At 32.5% G+C, this 20,272-nt stretch overlaps 2 protein-coding genes across 2 annotated transcripts; both read left to right on the top strand.

The window, feature by feature from the left end:
* Window positions 1-6,916: 6,916 nt before the first annotated feature.
* Window positions 6,917-14,015, top strand: LOC144838008 (uncharacterized). Its single transcript, XM_078693345.1, has 13 exons — window positions 6,917-6,946; window positions 7,154-7,224; window positions 7,351-7,562; window positions 7,658-7,835; window positions 8,618-8,765; window positions 9,368-9,656; window positions 9,769-9,903; window positions 10,327-10,452; window positions 10,598-10,699; window positions 10,971-11,121; window positions 11,522-11,620; window positions 11,877-12,020; window positions 12,532-14,015. Exons 2-13 carry the CDS (start codon window positions 7,156-7,158, stop codon window positions 12,619-12,621), a joined length of 1,743 nt encoding a protein of 580 aa, XP_078549471.1. The 5' UTR covers window positions 6,917-6,946; window positions 7,154-7,155; the 3' UTR covers window positions 12,622-14,015.
* A 2,017-nt stretch (window positions 14,016-16,032) lies between these two features.
* Window positions 16,033-20,055, top strand: LOC144837291 (uncharacterized). Its single transcript, XM_078692340.1, has 7 exons — window positions 16,033-16,137; window positions 16,516-16,902; window positions 17,302-17,714; window positions 18,037-18,166; window positions 18,653-18,751; window positions 18,885-19,031; window positions 19,363-20,055. Exons 1-7 carry the CDS (start codon window positions 16,051-16,053, stop codon window positions 19,465-19,467), a joined length of 1,368 nt encoding a protein of 455 aa, XP_078548466.1. The 5' UTR covers window positions 16,033-16,050; the 3' UTR covers window positions 19,468-20,055.
* The last annotated feature ends 217 nt before the right edge of the window (window positions 20,056-20,272 follow it).

The following is a 20,272-nucleotide window of genomic DNA, read 5'->3' as shown; positions in this document are numbered from 1 at the left end:
ATGCATTTGTGTTGTTCAAAATAGACTATTTATGTTGTTTATTGTTTGAATGCATAGTGTTGTTCAAAATAGACTATTTATGGCATAATAGTATCCTATACTTTTCAGTACACGGTACTAAAATCTTGCAATTTGGATTTCTTAATTGGAAAATCCATGTACACTGCAATACGAACAAAATTAATAAGTGATTTAAAAATCATTTTTTAATAAATAATTAAAAAAATAATTAAAATGTAGTTATAACATGTAGCCTATTTTGAATAATTATCAAGTAACTAAATTAATTTTAATTAACTACCGATTTAATAATTTTGAGGTTTATAAGAGGTTAGTCTGTGGATCATTTTTGCATACATTGCTTTCTCAACCTGAATTGTTTGGGTTGTTGGTGTCTGTTTTTTGTTAGACCTTAAAGTATGTAATTCTTACTTTGATACAGTAATATTCATATAATCATTATACCATTATATGAATTCCCATTTCCTAGGGGTCATAATTCAATCAATGATTTACATTTTTTTCATAAATAGTCCTGGTGCCTGATCCAATAGATTGTTTTTAAGAAAAAGTAACAAGTTTGAAAGTTTGTTGTTTGAATTTTATATAAGAGTTATTTTGTTTTGTATTGTTGTTTTATAATTTGTTGTATCCACCACGTCTAAGATACTGTCTGAATTAAGTTTAAGAAAGTGTATTACTACTCCCTGTATTTACCCAATTTGATATAATCAATCGGCTATTACTATTAATTATTATAGATATGCTTAATAATTAAATTATTTTATGAAAATGTATCTTGTCTATTATTATCGATGACATCGGTACAAGGATAGATCGACTATTGTCCTTATCGCAATGTATTTATATATCATACGTGTATTTGTTTACTGTTAAAAATAATGTACGTGTGACGTACACTGGTGACTCATGATCGGATATATCCATGGAAGACATATTCTTTTAAGTCAAACAATGTCTACGGTAATTGATTGCGGTTTATATACTTCACATATCTATACACAGCTTGTTTATTTTGCAATAGAGAAGGAAGTATAGGGCCTAACTTGATGTTATTTTGATTGATACAATTTAAACGCCAGGCCTGCCTATAATAAATAAATTCCCCGACTATGGGACAGGGAATATTATGAAATAACGGGCAATATTACAAGTATCATAAAGCCATTATTGTTTTATAATAAAAAGCCGTAAAACACACTTCGTTTTTAGATATAATTTATTTTTGTTTGTGTTGAAACTAGTATGCCTCATTGTACTATCGATAGACTGTATTAATGTTCATAAACAAAGAATTTTACATTGAGGCAAACCGTTTAAAAACTAAAAGAAAAGCAATACAAGACTAAGACCTCGCAAATAACAACAGTACAACAAATATATAGGCCTACATTGGAAAGTAAAATCTAATTTTATCTTGCATCCATCATGGAAAAACCAACACATTTATAATCAAATACTTATAGAAACATTATAAGCCAAAATAAGAGACAATACGACCTCGCAAATAACACAAACAGCACAAACCAACAGGGAAGCAAATTCTAATTTTATCTTACACTCAACATGGTAAAAACCAGCGAATTCATCTAGAAACATTTATACGTTATAGGTTAAAGATGTATTGTCCCTTGAAACACAAAAAAATGAAGGTCAAAATATTCTAAATTTAAATTGGCCATATCAAAGTAGTATTAAAGTTATTCACTTTAAGTCGAAAATTCGAGTCAAAAACAACAATTTTACGTAATTAAAAGCTAAATTAATTTGATTACATTTCGTCTGGAAAATCGTTGCAAGCGAAAGTAAACAACGATTTCAAACCATGAGTATACATTATGCATGATGCTAATTAGGATTGTTTACAACTCTTCAAGGTTGAGAAGGTGTTTTCACAAAGATCGCGAGGAAGTTTTATGAGTATGCATACAGAGTAGCCAAATAAGCGCGTTGCTTTATGAGATATGTTTTGATCGAAAACTTTGACTGGAAGTCAAAGTTATTTTTTAAACCAAAAAACGTCTGTATTTCAGTTAAATGATTTTTTTTTCGACTAATTTTTGGTGAAAGTTAATAACTATTATGATACTTCAAAATGACCCACTTTTTTTCGAAATCTTTTATTTTTTATTTTTTTGGAATTTGACAAAGGGACAATACATCTTTAAACGTTTCAAAACCAAAACTAGACCAATACATAATACAGACCTCGAAAATAACACAAACAGTGCAGTAAAATACAGGTAAGCAAAATGTAATTTTATCTTACATCCACCATGGTAAAAACCAGCGAATTCATCTAGAAACATTTATACGTTATAGGTTAAACGTTTAAAAACCAAAACCAGACCAATAAATAATACAGACCTCGCAAATAACACAAACAGTGCAGTAAAATACAGGTAAGCAAAATGTAATTTATCTTACATCCACCATGGTAAAAACCAGCAAATCTAATAATCAAATACCTAGAAACATTTATACGTTCATCTACAAAAAAAAAAATTAAAAATCATATATATATATACGATATTGGTCTAGTGGGTTGCAAAAAGTGATGTTGTTTTGAGTAACAACATGTAGTGTCCATAAGCGCTATCTGTATACAGTCAATAGCCACCAGATGTAATCTAGTATCACGGTAAGGACCAGTGACAGTACCAGTTGACTAAACGTTTAAAAGCCAAAACAAGACCATGAATCAAGACTGCAAGACCTCGCAAATAACACATAACCGGTAAATCCCCCATGGTAAAAAAAACAGTACTTAGGGCCTATATAGAAATATCAGAAACACGTAGGCTAAATCTTAATCCACCACCATGGTTCAAATTCATAATAGTGCATACCTCCGCCTACTGGAAAATTCTTCTACATCAGATTTAGTCACCGGAAAATGTGTGTCTTAATGCTGTGTGTGATTTAGGCTAATTTCACTACAAGCATGTGTATGCGAGCTTTGTGTAAAGGTTATGTAACCCGCCTTTCAACTAACAATAGCTTCAGCCGACTAACAACAGAACAGAAACGCGAAAAACAAACGAGTGAATTTGAATTTTTTTTTTTAAACTACTCGTATCAGAAAACCTGAACATTTGAAAATGTTCTCCTATCTTTTAACACTAGCCGGTCTGAAAATAATATCATTTTTGTTATTTGTGAAGTTATTAATAAACCAATTTTGTTGATTTTCAATAGGCATGGTCTGAAAGTATATACCTAGCTGCACCCAATTCAGAATGATAACATGAAAACTGTAGGCGCTATCGCAAACAAAACATACATACATACATACAAACAAAGTAAATACTAGACTTGGCAAAAACACATATGCACATTATGAACAAAGTCAAAAGGTGATGTTACTCATAACTGATCGTTTATACCATGTGTGAACAAGTTGTAAAACTAATTTTGTCCTACTCTATCCATTGTGAAAATCAGCATCAATAGCTAAACAATCACAATGTGGTAACGGGTATTAATTACATTGTACACATTAGGGACAAATTAAAACGCAAATTGTTGAGGAACCTTGTATAGTTTATAAAATTCATAGCAGCGAGGGTAACCGTTTAAAGCTTTGAACCTGGAAGTGAAACCTTATTTCCTCTATATAAAAAAAAAATAGCATATCGTTTATAGACATATTGAAATGAAAGGTGCCGTACAGTGTACACATTAGGAACAAATAAAGAAATACAGTACGTGTCTGGCAAGCTTTGAACCTATGAGAGGAACCGAGCATATAGTTCTGAAAATGAATTATCAATTACAGTGGAGGGTACCGTATTTATTACAGTACCATGTAAACGTCACAGATTGAGCAGATTTGAACCAGGACAGAAAGTAAAAAACTGATTGTTTTTCACTCACTTCCATTATAATCTTAATATAGAGTATATTATTTACATTGTGTAAATTAAGGACAACGTTACATTACGCATGATTAGTGTTGAACTATATAATATAAGGAAGTAAAAACTAATCTATTTGTACTTCTATTGAAACAATTACAAACGTATAGTTTAGAAAAAGCTACGTTGACATTGAACCTGGATTTCGGTCCGGTGGCCGGATTACAAATCGTCTTCGTTTCGAAAAAAAAACAAAAAACAAATGTGAACCGCTCATACTACTGCATTCCGGATTCCGACAAAACGTGTAATGATCGAAAAATCGTAACATAACCCTGGGTTTTCTCCGTCCACATGTTCTCAGTGCAAACGTACTAGCTTTGAATGAAGGGCAAAAGAAATGGTGTATACAAGAAAAAGGTTTCTAAAAAAAATTATTTTAATTAATTTTAATTGTTTTTTATTTACAGATAATACACAATAACATAGATAAACTTGTTGGTTAGATTTGATACTGTAACTTCTCACTTTGTTCAAATTATTCAATTTATCTTAAACTATACGAAGTTACATATACTGTATCAAGCCAGGTTAGGAAACATTTGTATGTGTGCGCTATATCAGTGGGCCGTTTATTAAAATGTAAACTCACCAGCAGACGTCCTGTTTATTAATTCATCCTTATCATCCTAAACAAATAACTGTTAATGCGCCATTTACCTACACAAATACATATCTATTGTAAACGATAAACTTTATTGAACAAACACTTTTGTATCAGCGGCACACGTGTACAAGGCAATATAAAAACAAACAGAAAATTATCAAAATAACATTTAAATCTTGTAGTGTATAATGATATTAATATATAATAACATATTATAATGAGTGTTTTATGTGTCAGGCTATAAAATTACCCTTTATTAGTTATGGGCGTGGCTAAACAATTTTGTTTTTAAAAGAAAATTTTTATCTCATTTCCGTTTTTTTGGCGTTTACTCGAATTAAATTGTATCTTTCATTGTCAATAATTATAACATTTTGATGATACATGATATTGTACTATATAAACTAGGCCTACTATATATGTACAGCAAAATTAAAAAACAGGAATAATGATGTACTGTAGTGCTCTTTTAAGGAGAGCACATTTAAACGTTACATTATGTATTGGTTGCGGATTTGAGACCGCAGGCCGAGGAGAAATGTACGGCGTATTCATTATGAACAAGGCCATCATGGCTGCAGTCGCGTGCTCAAGTTATTGTTTACCGACCGACCGACCAACCGACCGACATACTGAGCTGTAGAGTCGCGTTGCACGCGACTAAAAAGACGTTCCTTTAAAAAAACAAGGCCATATACATGGCTGCAGTCGCGTGCTCAAGTTAGTGTTAACCGACCGACCAACCGACCGAAATTGCTGAACATGTTTAAAAACATTTATATTTTTTTTAAATTTACACGTGCGTAGCCTGTCACCTTTGACGTGCTCGTATAACGTAATTTCGAGTTGAAAAGTGAATCAAATATGATGACATTATTAAAGAAAGGTTGTAAAACAGAAATCGGGCAAAAAGATTGCGTATTAACGCTTAACGTGCAGTGTGCGTGCAAAAATCTGCGCACTCATTGCAATTAATGTACTCTAATTTCATCGAAAGATTTGACAATTTTGAAAATTGTTAGCGCGCGTACGCATGCGTTATATGCGCTACGCATGTAATTGTATTGCCATATGATGAAATATGACCTGAAATTTATGAGTACCAAATTTTATTTAATTGTAAATCATGCTTGTGAAGATATGATTGTAAACGTGATTTCGTTAAATCGTGCGTAAACCGCGTAATTTTTGATTGCGCACAGCGAAAAACATAACCACATCGAGTCCTGGCCATAAGGAATATACTCTGAAAAATTGACTTAGCTAGATGAAACAAGACAAGGCCATATACAAGTATAGTGTTTACCAACCGACCAACCGATCGACATAGTGAGCTGTAGAGTCGCGTTGCACGCGACTAAAAACACACCCAATATTTTAGGACTCCTCAAAAAGTGTATAAATAAAAGTTGGCTTCATAAAGTACTCTGCTCTATCCAAATTGTAGACGTCAAACACAATGTGTTAAACAACACAAACAAATTTCAAAACCGAATCATGGCAATCGAAAATAACGTAAACGTAAACGAAACTACCGTTTAAACAAAGTATTTACGATAAGGTAAACGAATATATTTTCTTTAGATTCAAGTGTAAATAATATTGTGACGGTGTGAAAGCAAATCAGTGTCCAGTCAAACAAATATTGTTCAGGTATCATGTCGTGCGGAAAAGATCACGAGTTGTTTATGATTATTAACCCCCTTACGATACGGCAGTTCGGTTATTTTCACAAGCCCAGTAAAAACCCGAGCAGCGAGGTAAAGTTTGGGACGGGGAGGTGTTGCTTTGAACACTTTTATAAGGGGTATAGGCCTACATTATTAACATCTTCCTTGTTTAATAGATTGAACCCGTAGAATATAAGCTACGTTCACACTGAGACTGGATTCGGGTCCGTACAGTACGGTACAAAAAGTATAATGTATGATCGAAAACGTAACGTTGTCTACAGTTTCTGGGCTACCGGACAGAATCTGGACGTAACTTTAACGTAGTAGACGTATTAGACGTATATTTATCACCACATACTATCCCCTAAGGATAAACAAAACATAAATGGAAACATATTTATATCAATACGTTGCAAACAAAGTTATTATGACGTTTTCATATTCTTTATCCTTCATTGCGTTACTATGGAAACAATAGTACATTTTTAAATCAGTGGAAAATACAAGGATGCCAAAATAAATCATATCTCACAATGGGTCTACAACCAAAAAGGAAATAAAGTTTCATCACGCATCGTCCAACTAATCATAATCGAGGATATAGGGTTTTCCCCTTTTGTTTTTTAAGCACATTACGAGTGACATAACAAACTTTCGACACAAGTAGTACCATTCTAACGATAAAGTTCTAACGAGAAGCAGTGCTTGTATTACTCTACAAATCAGAGGTAAAGTTGTTACTTTAAAATACAATTGTACTCGTCTAAACGTATGCTCATTATAGTTATACACAATTAGTTAACCATTGCTCAAGTTAATCAACTTACATGGTAATATGTTTGTGGCTTAAGCATATCCTGTGCATAGTAGGCCCTACATATTGGAAAAGATTAATTTTCCTTATTTGTACCTATTGTTTACTATTATCTACACAGATATGGCGTCGGAACTTAACCTGTCAGAACTTAACCTATCGGGACATCTCTACGAATACAACTATGCAAAGGTAAGGACTAATATGCAATAGCTTGCAATTCATTTTATAAACTTGCATACTCGTTTAAAACCCAAATACACAAACACGTCAGATGATACGATGATACTATACCTCAATAAATTATAAACATTTCAGAGCAAAAAGGGAAAAGAAAATTTCTATTCACTGGAAAGCTCCAAGCTGAATTGTTATGGAAAGCAGAAGGATTATGCATCAGGAAAGGAACCGAAATATTCGTTAGAAATCAGAGAACTAACAAAAATAACCAAAGTTGAGAAAAGCAAACATGACAATATTCTATGTATTTCGAACGGTGACAAAACATTTTTTCTCATGGCAACCAAAAAGTGAGTACTGTATATGTTATTTTTATTATTCCTATTATTTTTAATTTCATTTTGTTATTCGGTTCCTCAACTATATTATTTGTATTATTGTTTAGGGAGGATATCAATCAATGGCATTCTGCTTTATGCAAATTGTTCAATATTGAATCAGAAGTACAAATAAGGCAGCGATCATACACTGAACGATACAACCGAACACAGGTACAAATCGGAAAAAGTATCATTAGTGCCCCAAATCTAGGTGGATTTCTTGGAAATGCTTTGAATAATGAGGTTAGTATAAGCCTAGATTGAGGTTAAATCATCACCATTACCATATTTAGCAGGCATATTAGAGAGGTTTCGCAATCTTACGAATACGATAACGAAAACGGATACGTCACGCGCACGTATTCGTTTCGTAAGCCAGTAAAAATCTGTTTCGCATGGCAATGAAATATTGAGGGCGCCGTCCAAAATATGACTGCGGTAAATTTGAGCGAAGCGCAGGTACGTGTTGCTTGGTGCTTGGCTGCGTAGGCCTAGCGTAACATCAATGCGAGTGAGGACTTTAACTGCTATTTATTAAAATTGACCTGGCATTTTAGTAAATTACTTTAGTAAATTACTTTCAATAAATCTATAATTATATTATAATCATAAATCATTCCTGATTCAAATGCAAAATGTGCAAAATAGATCAAAAACTATACTCGTTTTGTAGTTACGAATATGACTGGTGATATTCGTCAACACGAATACGCTTTACGAATATGAAATGGGGATCAGCTCAAAAGTTTCACAAATGCGTGACGTATCCGTTCGATTCGTTATCGTATTCGTAAGATTGCGAAACCTCCCTAATTATGATTATGTTTACCGTAAAAAGATCTGCTGACGTTTAAAGAAATTGTATTTGTAAAATTGTAGCCTAAGTTTTATTTTGTTATGAAATGCAATTCAACGGTGATATTCTATACTAAATCAAATCGGCCAGACATTTATTCCTTTTCACTTTTCTGTTGCCCAATGTTAATATTCTAACTCATAATGAGTATTATATGTTTGTTCTATAGCATCAACGAAGACCCTTGCCTGTCGTACCAGAAAATCAAGAACAATCCACAAAATCTTCAGATGCAAATGCAGACAACATCAACTTTCAGGTACTGAGTGAATTGCCATGTTGTATAAAACACCACGTGATACAAACACGTGATGATGGTAAGTTTGGCTTTATGCACTTCCGACTATGATTAATATAGGCGAAAAGAAAACTTTTAAAATGGCCACTCTTAAAATGTCAATGTGAACACAAATTGATACGGTAATAAAAATGTAATCATATTTTAAAACCTAACGAAAATGAATCAAGCCCGGTATGGGATTGATTTCAGGCTATTGACATTATTATTTAATAAATATATAAAAGGCCTAAATAGTAAAAAAGGATTAAGAGGCCTCCACTTTAAATAAAATGTTTACCAGAAGTTACAATAGGGAGATTTCGATATACTGTACAACCCGGGGACACTGGGACGTGCTTTATCACTCGATTCCTTGAGACAGTTTTAATCGATTATAATGTATAAGAGGACATTAAAAATGTCGGCGATGGATCCAGTTTAACGAAGGGGATAAAAATAACGTACCAAGCTGGGACTGAATTAAATTATGGAGAAGGAACTACTGTAACAAATGTTCGTAGTATTTGGTCGTAGTAGGTCGTCGCAAATTAAAAATTCAAACAATATTTCATTATAATCATAAGTTAGTAGTCATAGTGTTGCTTATTAGAATCCTTCTACTTCTTTTTCTGTATCTAGGGAGGAACATGGCAGACACAGACACTGATTACGTAAACATTCATTTCGTGAGGAACGCACAAGAATGGCAGAGGAAAACAGAAGACAGCAAGTTGAAATTGAAAAACAATAATGAAAGTTATAACTATGCAAGTAAACTTAACAAATTACAAAATATCAACGATTGTTTCTCCAAGAAACACGAACAAGCAAACGCTGCAGAGGATGACCCCATTTACACGAATACACCAAGAAAGTTACCTGAAGAAAACAGGCAGTCTTGGCATGACACAGAAACTATTGCAGTCAGGTAATAATGGTATTGATTTGTTTTAGTTTAAAGGTTAATCTTGTAATGTTGTGTTGTCGTTTTCAACTTTACATGCCTTTCTAACATTTGTTAATTATTACACATTTTCCAGTCCACCTCCTTTGCCTGAGAAGAAAAAGAAAAGTGTGGTACCACCGGCAATTGCTCCAAAACCAAAGCCTATAAAAAATACCAATTCCGACGAGCCATCTTCATTGAAATCTAGAGTTTCTAATGTATATGTCAGGTATGTGTATATAATATTGTATTATCCATAGTTGTTACAAATGTAATAATATTAAATTGACAGGTTAAGAATATATGGAATGCAAGGACATTTAGATGAGTGGGTGTAGGAAATCAACCATGGTATAACATTGATTTAGTGGCTCGAAATTAAATAAATAATTACGATAACCAGCATAGCCTATACAACAATGTACAGTAATATATTTAAACACGTTCATCATTACAACGAATATAATAATATAAAGTGCTTTTAAACTCTTGGAGAATATTTTTTCTTCATTATTATACTATTGATACATTATATTAATGAATACTTTAAAAATAATTATCAAATATTATATCTAATCTATTTTATCTGTAATATTACTAATTATACATACGTCTATTATATATTAACATTTATACCTTACTTTTGTTTTAGTTCGCCCTGTTTGGCCGAAAAGAACAGATTGGAAAAACCGATAATCGCTCCAAAGCCAACTAAAAAATGTAACAACCTCTACGTCAAGCCATCTCCATTGATGTCGTTCAGAACTGATGATGTCAGGTATGCTTTTATGTATTGAATATTTTTTCAATGATCTGTGAATAGCAAATGTAAACCAAGTGTCAAATTTCATTATCTGGTCACTTGTAGTTGATCATTAATGTTTCAGTGGTTATTATTTTTGTGATTTTTTGTATCTTATCAGGAACTTAGTTCGTGAGCAAGGAATACCAAAAACAACTAGTGTCCCAAAACAGGAACTTGTCAACAGAGGAATCAAGTTGGCTGAAATCAACAACGGGATTTGGTAAGTAATATACAGTATATATTACTGTTTCACATTATTATATCAAGTTTAATACATTTGGAGTAAACAAGATAATAGAAATATTCGAGACACAACAGGAAGCATGCTACTTATGAATACCACTACCATTACGTTTTTTTTGCTGTGTTCATGTTTGTCATGTTTTTCCTTTGGCGTCGTATTTTAAAACCTTGAAGAGTGGCTATATCAGGGAGTTTTCTGTTCTGTTATTATTGTATCACTACTAACAAAGTTAACACTTTATTTGCAGGTTTGGTGGTTTTGAAAATTCTTTGGAAGAAAATGCAGAGGACACTCCACAATGGCTGATGTTTGGAGATCAACTGATTCAAATCAATGACCAATGGTTGAATTCAGCCAAGTTTGCAGACAATATTATTAACACCACTACTAAACAAGAGGTAGGAGATTGTTATGAATAGAGGTTAATTTATATATATACGATAATATATAAACAAATCAGGCAAAGAACATTAATTCTAAACCTCCCGTATATATATTGTGCGCGCCGAAACTGATGACTTATCAAAGAAGCTAAGCACTAACCATATTTAATAGCTGGTTCACATTGAGGTAAAGTATCGAAAAAAAGAGGCAATGTATAATGTCAGGGGCATTAAAAGTAAAGAAACTACAGATGATACTGTTTATTTTATTTTATACGGTACTATACGAGAATTGGGTTATAAAAGTGGAATGGCGGATCAGCATTGATCTCAATATGTACGACACGTACGTTTTATTTTATAGCTCATAAGTAAATACTAGAATAAGAATTGAGTATTTTATTTGTTTTTTTAGGTGTCTTTGTGTGTAAAACGTTTACCTCATGCTCAAATTATACCTCTAACTCGTCAACACTCAGGACAGGATCTTGGCTTAGAATGTCACAGTCGAGAGGTAAGTGACTTTATACACCAAATACACGCATGATGGATGGAATTGGATGGAGGAGAAGGTTGGTGGAGAGGGGGGGGGGGGGGGGGAGTTTAGAAATAAAGTGTCCGAGAGACGGTTGCAAGCTGAAACCGACAACACGTTCATATGCAGAAAATTATATCGTTGTTTTATACGTTTGGCTCAATTAATACAATTATTTTTAATTCAATCATTTATTCAACTTTATTACTTATAATATTGCGTTTTTATCAATCAGGTAACTAACGTAGCTCCTGACCACTTAGCTTCAACGCAAGGTCGGCTTAGACCAGAAGCTACAGGCATCATGGGAATGAACTGTACGTGGACAATAACACACGTAAACTCGGAAGAAATCCCTCGAAACATCACAACAGAAATGGTAAGTACATAATGATTAATGATCACATAATTATTACAGTAATTAAGTCTGTAAATCGTAAAATGGTTGTGGTAATTATGATCAGATTGATTGACTAGCTAATGATGTGGATGATCATGACTGGTGGTAATGATGATAATATTGATACCGAAGCAGGTGATGGTTGTGAAGATGATGATGATGACAAAATTATGATGATTGAATTGAATTTATTTGGAAAATCATCATAAAAAATACATACAAAGTGATAACATAAATTACGGACATTACAAATCATACATGTATAAAAGATTTTCCAAGATAGCCCCAAAAGTTTATCAGCTTATTTCCATTGGGATCCTTGATGATGTCATATGATGATGTCATATGATAATGGTAATGATGATGATGACATATGATGATGACAATGATGATGATGATAGATGACAATGGCCATGTTTCCACCACAGTATTAACTCTACCCAGTTTGTAGCATATACGTCTTATACATTTATTATTTTGTATTTTTTAGATGGAAGAAAAACTTCGAAGAGCTGGAAAAGTTGTAAACTTAATTGTACAGCCTACTGATTTCGTTAAAACAATCATAGAACAGTCATAACTTATTACTGTAATATCAAATGTTGACATTTGACATTTGAAAAGTGTAAAAATGGAATAAACAGTTTTATAATATCAGTATTATAATGTAATGACAGGCATAAAGAAAACAGTAGCTTAAAAGTATCAGAGGATGCCTGTTGGTGAGGATATGGAGGAATTCCTCCATGGTGTGAGATAGAATCAAAATGGCCATCGTTTCTGCTTTATTTAGTATGTTTATTGTTAGTATTAATATGCTTATGTAAAAATAATATTTTATTTGATAGCCTACAAATCACAAATATTTTGTGAACAAAAAATAGTATTTTCTTGGTAAAACTGCTATTATTTGAAGAAAAAAAACATTTGTATTATTACAAGCTTATTTTTTAAACGAAAACATGAGTAACTTTCATAAAGTTTTTAGTGATTTTCAATTTTTGCATTATTTTCTATTTTGCATTGTTGTTGAAAATATTTGTTATATATATTATATATTGTTAAATATATACTGGGAAATAACCTACAATAATCTATTGTATAACAAAAAAATGTAGTTTAGGAAAAAAGTTTTTTTCACTATATTTTTGTTTCCCTTTTTCCTTGGCACCTAATTTTATAGTGCTACAAGGAATATAAAAATATTATGTTTATATAGGCCGAAATATTAAATACTGTACAAAAGTAAATATGTGTATAATACGTAATTCAAACATTCCAGTTTTAAATTTTCAATCATTTTAACATTAGGCCTATAACTTGTATGTTTTTGTCAATTATCTAACAAAATTAATGATTGCCCCATCCTTATCTTTTACAGTATTAATTATTATTAAATTGTCTCCTTTTCCTTGTCACCTAATTTAAAGATATTACGTTTATATAGGCCAAATTATTAAATATTGTAAAAAAGTAAATATAGTATATACGTAGTTTAAGGATTCCAGTTTTAACTTTTCCAATTATTTTAACATTATAACTTGTTTGTTTTCGTCAATTATCTAACCACATAACGATTGCACCATCCTTATCTTATACAGTATTAATTATTATTAAATTTGTATTTGTACTTTTTATGCGTTTTTGTAGTGTACAGTAGTTGTTTCTCTGTACAGTTGTTTTTCTGTGGTAAAATTTGTACTATTGTTTATTGTAAATTTTCTGTAATTGAGCTTAATCGGCTGCGATGATGAACATAAAACATTACATAAGTAAATAAAATGTTATAGGAGGCCTATTGAAAAAAGCCTATATGCAATGTATATAATAAATCAGTGCTTTAAAAATAAATATAGCATTATATATTGATATATTAAAAAATAAATGATTACCTAACTACAGTTGTATTTTATTTGACTACCGTGTAGAATCTATCTTGTGTGTATCAGGGTACAAACAAATGTTTTCTGATATATTTACGTCGTGAGGTAATTTCACGATTGATCGTAATCAAAACGGTACTGGGTTTGGTCTACTATCGTTCCTGCTCCCAACCAGTACATCCATTCATAAAAGCCATAATGAAGTAAGCCTACCTGGTGGTGGCCATAGTTTTTGTATTTCATTTGACTACCGTGTGGAATCTATGACTACCTTGTGTGTATCAGGGTACAAACAAATATTGTCTGATATATTTATCATTTAGACCAAGTGAGATGTATTGATATAAATTGAAGCATGTCACAATCCCATTAACCTATTGAAAAGTAACCATACATTTTCGGTATAATTTATTTTAAAGTCAATTACAGCGTCAATGTACAGTTCATTTGCTATATCGAGATTAAGTTTGATTTAGACTAGAATAACCTGTATACAACCATCCTACAAGATACCACTTCAGGAAACAGAAGAATACAGGCAGAAAAAGAAAAAAAAAAAGTTAATATATTAATTATTTACATTGTAAAATTAACAGTTGATTTGTTGTTGTTTTTTTTCGAAAACGCTCGAATTAATTGTAGTTGTGGTTAACGTGCTTGCCTTTCAATCCCAAGGTCCAGGATTCAATCCTGACCTAGTGCCAGCGTTGTAAAACAAATTATATATATGATTTTCCCAAAATAGTGCAAAATACACTTTTGCATAATGAAAGGGCAAATTATAAGGCATTCACCTGTTTAAAATGTATAAATAAATAGCGCTTGCCTCCGCCACACTCAAATACAGTATAATTTGTATATATGCCTAATAATAATCATATCTATATTGGTCCTATTCTGTACCATACGGCGTCGGTACGACTCATTGTCATAGCGACAATAGCCACTGAACCATAAAGTCACTCTGCAATGCACTATTGTTAACTTTATTATGAAATATTTTTTACCATAAATAAAGAATTTGGAACTTCCATAGGAATTTCCTTATCTATAATAGTAATAATGATCCTAGATCTATAATTAAAATCTGGGATTTTGAAAAAAATACAGTAACATACGACGTTATTTAAGGAGTCACTTAACTTCAGTACATTCAGTATAAGCCAGAAGAACGTTATCCTACATAGGCCTACATAAAAAAGGTGAGTTTCATGATTTGATTATTTAATATACGTCAGATAAGACAGAAAGATTATGATAATTATGTAATAGTTTTGAGCCGCCGCGTATATTTATTAACTAGGTAATCAATCAACTATCGACCAAAGACACATATTCTTTTTAGAAAACCATTTGGTAATCTTAAACCGGGGTTTTCAGAATACTGTGGTTTGTCGCTTCGCCTTAAACGGACGGTAAATCGAAATTCTTTTTCTCTTCACAAAAATCGAGACCTGTCTTTATGTAGTTTTAAATTAAGTGTTCATTTTTTACATTTGATCTCTGGAAATTTCATCCAAGATTTAGAAGTAATGGTGCTGGTGAAATTTGAAATCCTAAAATTATGACAACGACAATATTTTTTTTAATGCTGAATAGAAAGGGAATGAAAAAGGGAATGAAAAAAACTGAAAAAACAAAATATCCTTGAAACGAATGTTACATGGTATATGTGACGTTTATAATGGTGTCCCTTTTGTTCATATTTTTACCATTAAAAAAGTCATAACAATTATGAAAATGAATGTTACAGATAGTGAAATAGAATTGTCAATAATATCAACATTTGGGAGAGAATATAATGGCGTCCCTTTTGTTCATATTTTTACCATTAAAAAAGTCATAACAATTATGAAAATGAATGTTACAGATAGTGAAATAGAATTGTCAATAATATCAACATTTGGGAGAGAATCGATGGCGCAAGCGCAATGCGCTCTAATGAATATATGACAGATATGACAAAAGTGATTACAAGTTTACTATTCTTTGTTATGGGATTGATTGTTATATTGCAAAGAAAACTTTGATATACATTGAGGGCTCACTGCGAAAATTCGAGAATTGAAAAGGTAAATTATTGCGTTGTTGTTTTGTTTTTCAGTTTGATACAATACAGGTTTTGTATGGCTACTAAAGGGACGGAAGTTGTCCTGTTGTCCACTCTCCAATATAGGAAGGAAACATTTGAACGCCGCGAAACAGTAAAACAAGTGAGTAGGCCTATTACAATTTATGTACTTCTAAAATTATATAACAAAAGTTAAGTGGTTTAAAAACCTCCTTGTTTTCATTATGTTTTGGTAATTTAGCATATTGTTTACATTAAGTTGAATTTAAACATGACTGTTATTGTGTTATCACCTACTTAATAAAAGAGCATTAATATTGTTAACTACTTAGGAGGTAGGCTAATGAGTTCAATCAGGGAAGAGTTAAATTACCTCTTTCCTGGTTCAATAGACCTGTTATCTGATTCTCTTGGTTAAAGCCAAGAATGGCGATCAGTGAGTGGCAGCTAACATCGTCTTGTAACTATAGACTAACTGTTAGATTTTATTGTATATTAATTACATAATATTTAATTTTAGCCGGAAGAAAAAATACAAGCAGTACTGCTGAACAATGGAAATCTGTCAATCACATTTAAAAGTTGTCCTAGTAGCGGTTCATCAATTTCTCTGTGCGACAGCGAGTGCATTTCGATCTCTAAACAGCAGGGAAATGGTTACGCATTGTATATAGATAATCAAGAATTTCAAATTCAGCTTTCATCCTCGAAAAAAGCTTTGACGAACCAATGGTATGACACTGTAGTTGAAGTTTTGAACAAATTAGGTTTCAACTTTCCGATGGAGTATGATCCTAAAATCAATCGCAAAGTTGCACTACTTAAGCAAATTAAACCAAAATATTCAAAGGTAAAGAAAAAACTGACGAAAACACTAAGTGATCCAACATCTCGCATGACTTATAAGGTAAGTTGATTTAAAATTTAGATGAAATACTTAAAATGATATGTCTAAAGATACATACAATAAATAGGCATAAATAATGTGGAAACACGAACATACTGTTAATTGTATAAGAATTTACTGCTAACAGTGTGTATGTCCTTAAAACCAACGAACATGTAAAATGGGTCTAAACACCGCCACACCCAATTCATCTCTTCAACAATACACGTGGAGAATAGGACAGAAAAAAATGTATTTTTAACAAAGGCATGAAGCTTTGCATATTTGTATTATTTTATTATTATGAATTTCTTGTTGATAATGCCAGTATTACCTATTCAAATCTTTGAGACACAAGTAGAGGGGAAAAAGGAGTGGAAATGTTCAATCTCAAGATATATCTACATCCATTTTTTACAGACCAGTTATTCAACAATACCACCCAGTGATATGCACAGTCCTGAGTATCAGTATGGCATTTACAGACAACTACCAAACACACCGTCAAACAAATACCAAAATGAAGAAACAGATTTTGAGGTATACGAGCCAATTTGTGATAAAACAACACAAAACAATATATATGGAACCGACAATGAATACCTTGACATAGTAGAGGGTAAAAACCTGGAGCAGTTTAATTATCAACCAGATGTATATGTCACTGCAGAAAATGTTTGTAATAAAGATGTGGGTGAAAGAGTTGGTAATGTTGGAAAGCGTACGAAAAAGCTGAATCAGCAAGTCAGGCAAAGAGTACAAGTTTCAATTTCAAAGAAGAAACTAGACAGCAGAACAATAGTTCTGTCAATGATGCCCGGTAACTGCCTTTTGTAAGTTCCATTCGCTTTCTTAGTCAATGTGGTGGTGGAACGTCAATTCTGCTGAATAAAAGTTTATGCTAAAAATAAAAACAAATGACAAACGAACAAAACGTTCAATATAAAAGAAATTGATTAATATTATATAATTATGTACCACTGTCGCTTTCTCTGGTCTCTCTAGCCTAGCCTATGGTTTCTCTTTACACATCCAAAAACAACGGTAGCCCAAATAGTTTTATGAAAGCAGATTGACCACATACAGTACATCGCCGGTTCAATAATATAAAATTGTATGACAGAATTTTCAATTTCTGTTTTTTGTCAAATATAGCATTGCATCGGTGGACCCTTCGCTTAAACATGACTTGTATGAAGGTGACATGGTGTTGACCATCAACAACCAACGTATAGACTCTGTTGAAGAAGCCATGAAATATATACAGAAAACAGATAAGGGATCGGTAAAGTTCATAACTATCAATATAAAAAAATATTACTTAATCATTACAACTTCCACACAACTATTAATTGACTGAAATATTTGATTATACCGCGAGATGTATTTAGCTGATACAGTATCAGTATACAGTATCACGTATTAAGGGTGGTTCCCACTAGCGACGTAACGCAAACGACGCAATGTAAAAAAATGCCCTTCCAATAATTGTGTTTGCCGCCTGCGTGAAATCAAACCTGCGATTTGTGCAGCACTGTTGCGTCGTCGGTTCCCACTTATGATTACGCAATACAGCATTAGAGCACTAAATGTACGAGAATGATGTGACGTAGGCTTACGTCATAATTGCACCATTGCGTTTTTGTCACACAGTAACACCGTTTTCTATTGTAGGTTACATGCAAGTGGAAATGACACTTTTATATTTACACACAAGGAAACAAGAAACAAGAAAAACAAATTTTAATTTTAATTTATTCGTTCTTTATAGGTAGAGATGGAACTCATTCGACTTCCTTACGCTGAGATTGTGACTATCCATCGACCAGAATTTAAAATGAACCTTGGATTCAAACTGGATAAACGAAAGGTTTGTAAAGGATAACAAAGATAAAGACTAAAACATATAATTAACCTATAGTTTAGTTACTAGTTTGTTTAGGCCTATAGTTACTACTATGTACATAGGCATATGTTAAGGATTTCAACAACTATAATTGTAGGTTGAAAGTGTAGAAGAGGGTGGACTGGCAGGAGTTGCAGGTTTGCGAAAGCAAACAATGAAGGCGACTCAATTTGGTGGAACGACTAGTAATTGCATAACATTCATAAACGAATACCCTCTTGATCGACACTGCACTCCAGCACAAGTGAGTACAGTATGTTAACATCTTTTCACAGATGTAGGCCTAAACATTATTGTGGTAAACCAAAATTTACGGTGGATATAAGGAGACCGATTCATCGCCAAATTTGAGAATAATTCATGAAGATAAATCCTCAAAAAACATAACACTAAATCATGTATAAAAATACTATCTTCATGTTCGTAACAGTTGGATAATGACTGTAAAGCTCTGTCTATACTATCAAACTTTATGTGACAACAAAAATGTGATGTGCCCATTTATATGGACATGATGATGTCATATCACTACCATATATGTGCATATTAACGCTATTTTCTGTTTTGTATTACAGACCGATATGTTGTTAATAGAAGATCGTGATGTCGTTACTCTTGTTGTGCAACCTCTTGATCTAATAAAGTATCTTGAACAAGCAGTCGATTCGACAGAAGAATAGAAAGTATCGTCAATGTGTATAATACTGTATTATGCAGATAATGGATACTCAAGCTTTGATCCATATTTAACAATTAGGCCTACATACCTTTTTCAACTAAGAATACCTAAATTAATAATCTAGAACCAGTTCTGTAAATTACCTTGTTAACTTGGAATCGTTGTTGGTAGTTAAGGATATATACATGGCTGCAGTCGCGTGCTCAAATTTGAGTTAGTGTTTACCGACTGACCAACCGACCAACCAACCAACCGACCGACATAGTGAGTTGTAGAGTCGCGTTTGCATGCGACTAAAAACTACTTGGAAGTAAAATGGACGGTTCAGTTTTTAAATAGTATAATGATAATCATTAAATATGGTGTTTGAGCTGAAAGCCCTCCTCACGGGTTTTCCTATCTGTATTTGTAAATGGAGCCTTTCTACTAAATACCATGTTCTTTCCGCAATATCTGTATACTGTATACAATACTGTAGCTCCTAAAATACTTCAGTTGTATTTTTGTTTCATCTTTTAATTCATACATAAAAACATATTAATGGGTTTTGTTAAATGCTGGATCGTTAGTCTTACAGACTTTTTTCTAGTACAGAAATATTAGGCATATGTACGATTTTTTGTTTCATCTTTTAATTCATACATTATACAGATATTGACTGCTTAGAGGTTAAATATAAGATTTGACATCCCCGAGGGAATGATATTATGTTCGAGGGAATATATATTTCCCGAAGCGCCAGCTGAGGGAAATATATATTCCCCGAGAACATAATATCATTCCCAAGGGGATGTCAAATCTTATAT

The sequence above is a fragment of the Antedon bifida genome, chromosome 3 (assembly GCF_963402885.1).
Source record: "Antedon bifida chromosome 3, ecAntBifi1.1, whole genome shotgun sequence".
NCBI lineage: Eukaryota > Metazoa > Echinodermata > Crinoidea > Comatulida > Antedonidae > Antedon > Antedon bifida.
Note: the sequence above shows the minus strand (reverse complement) of the source record. Positions and strands in the feature narration are given on the sequence as shown.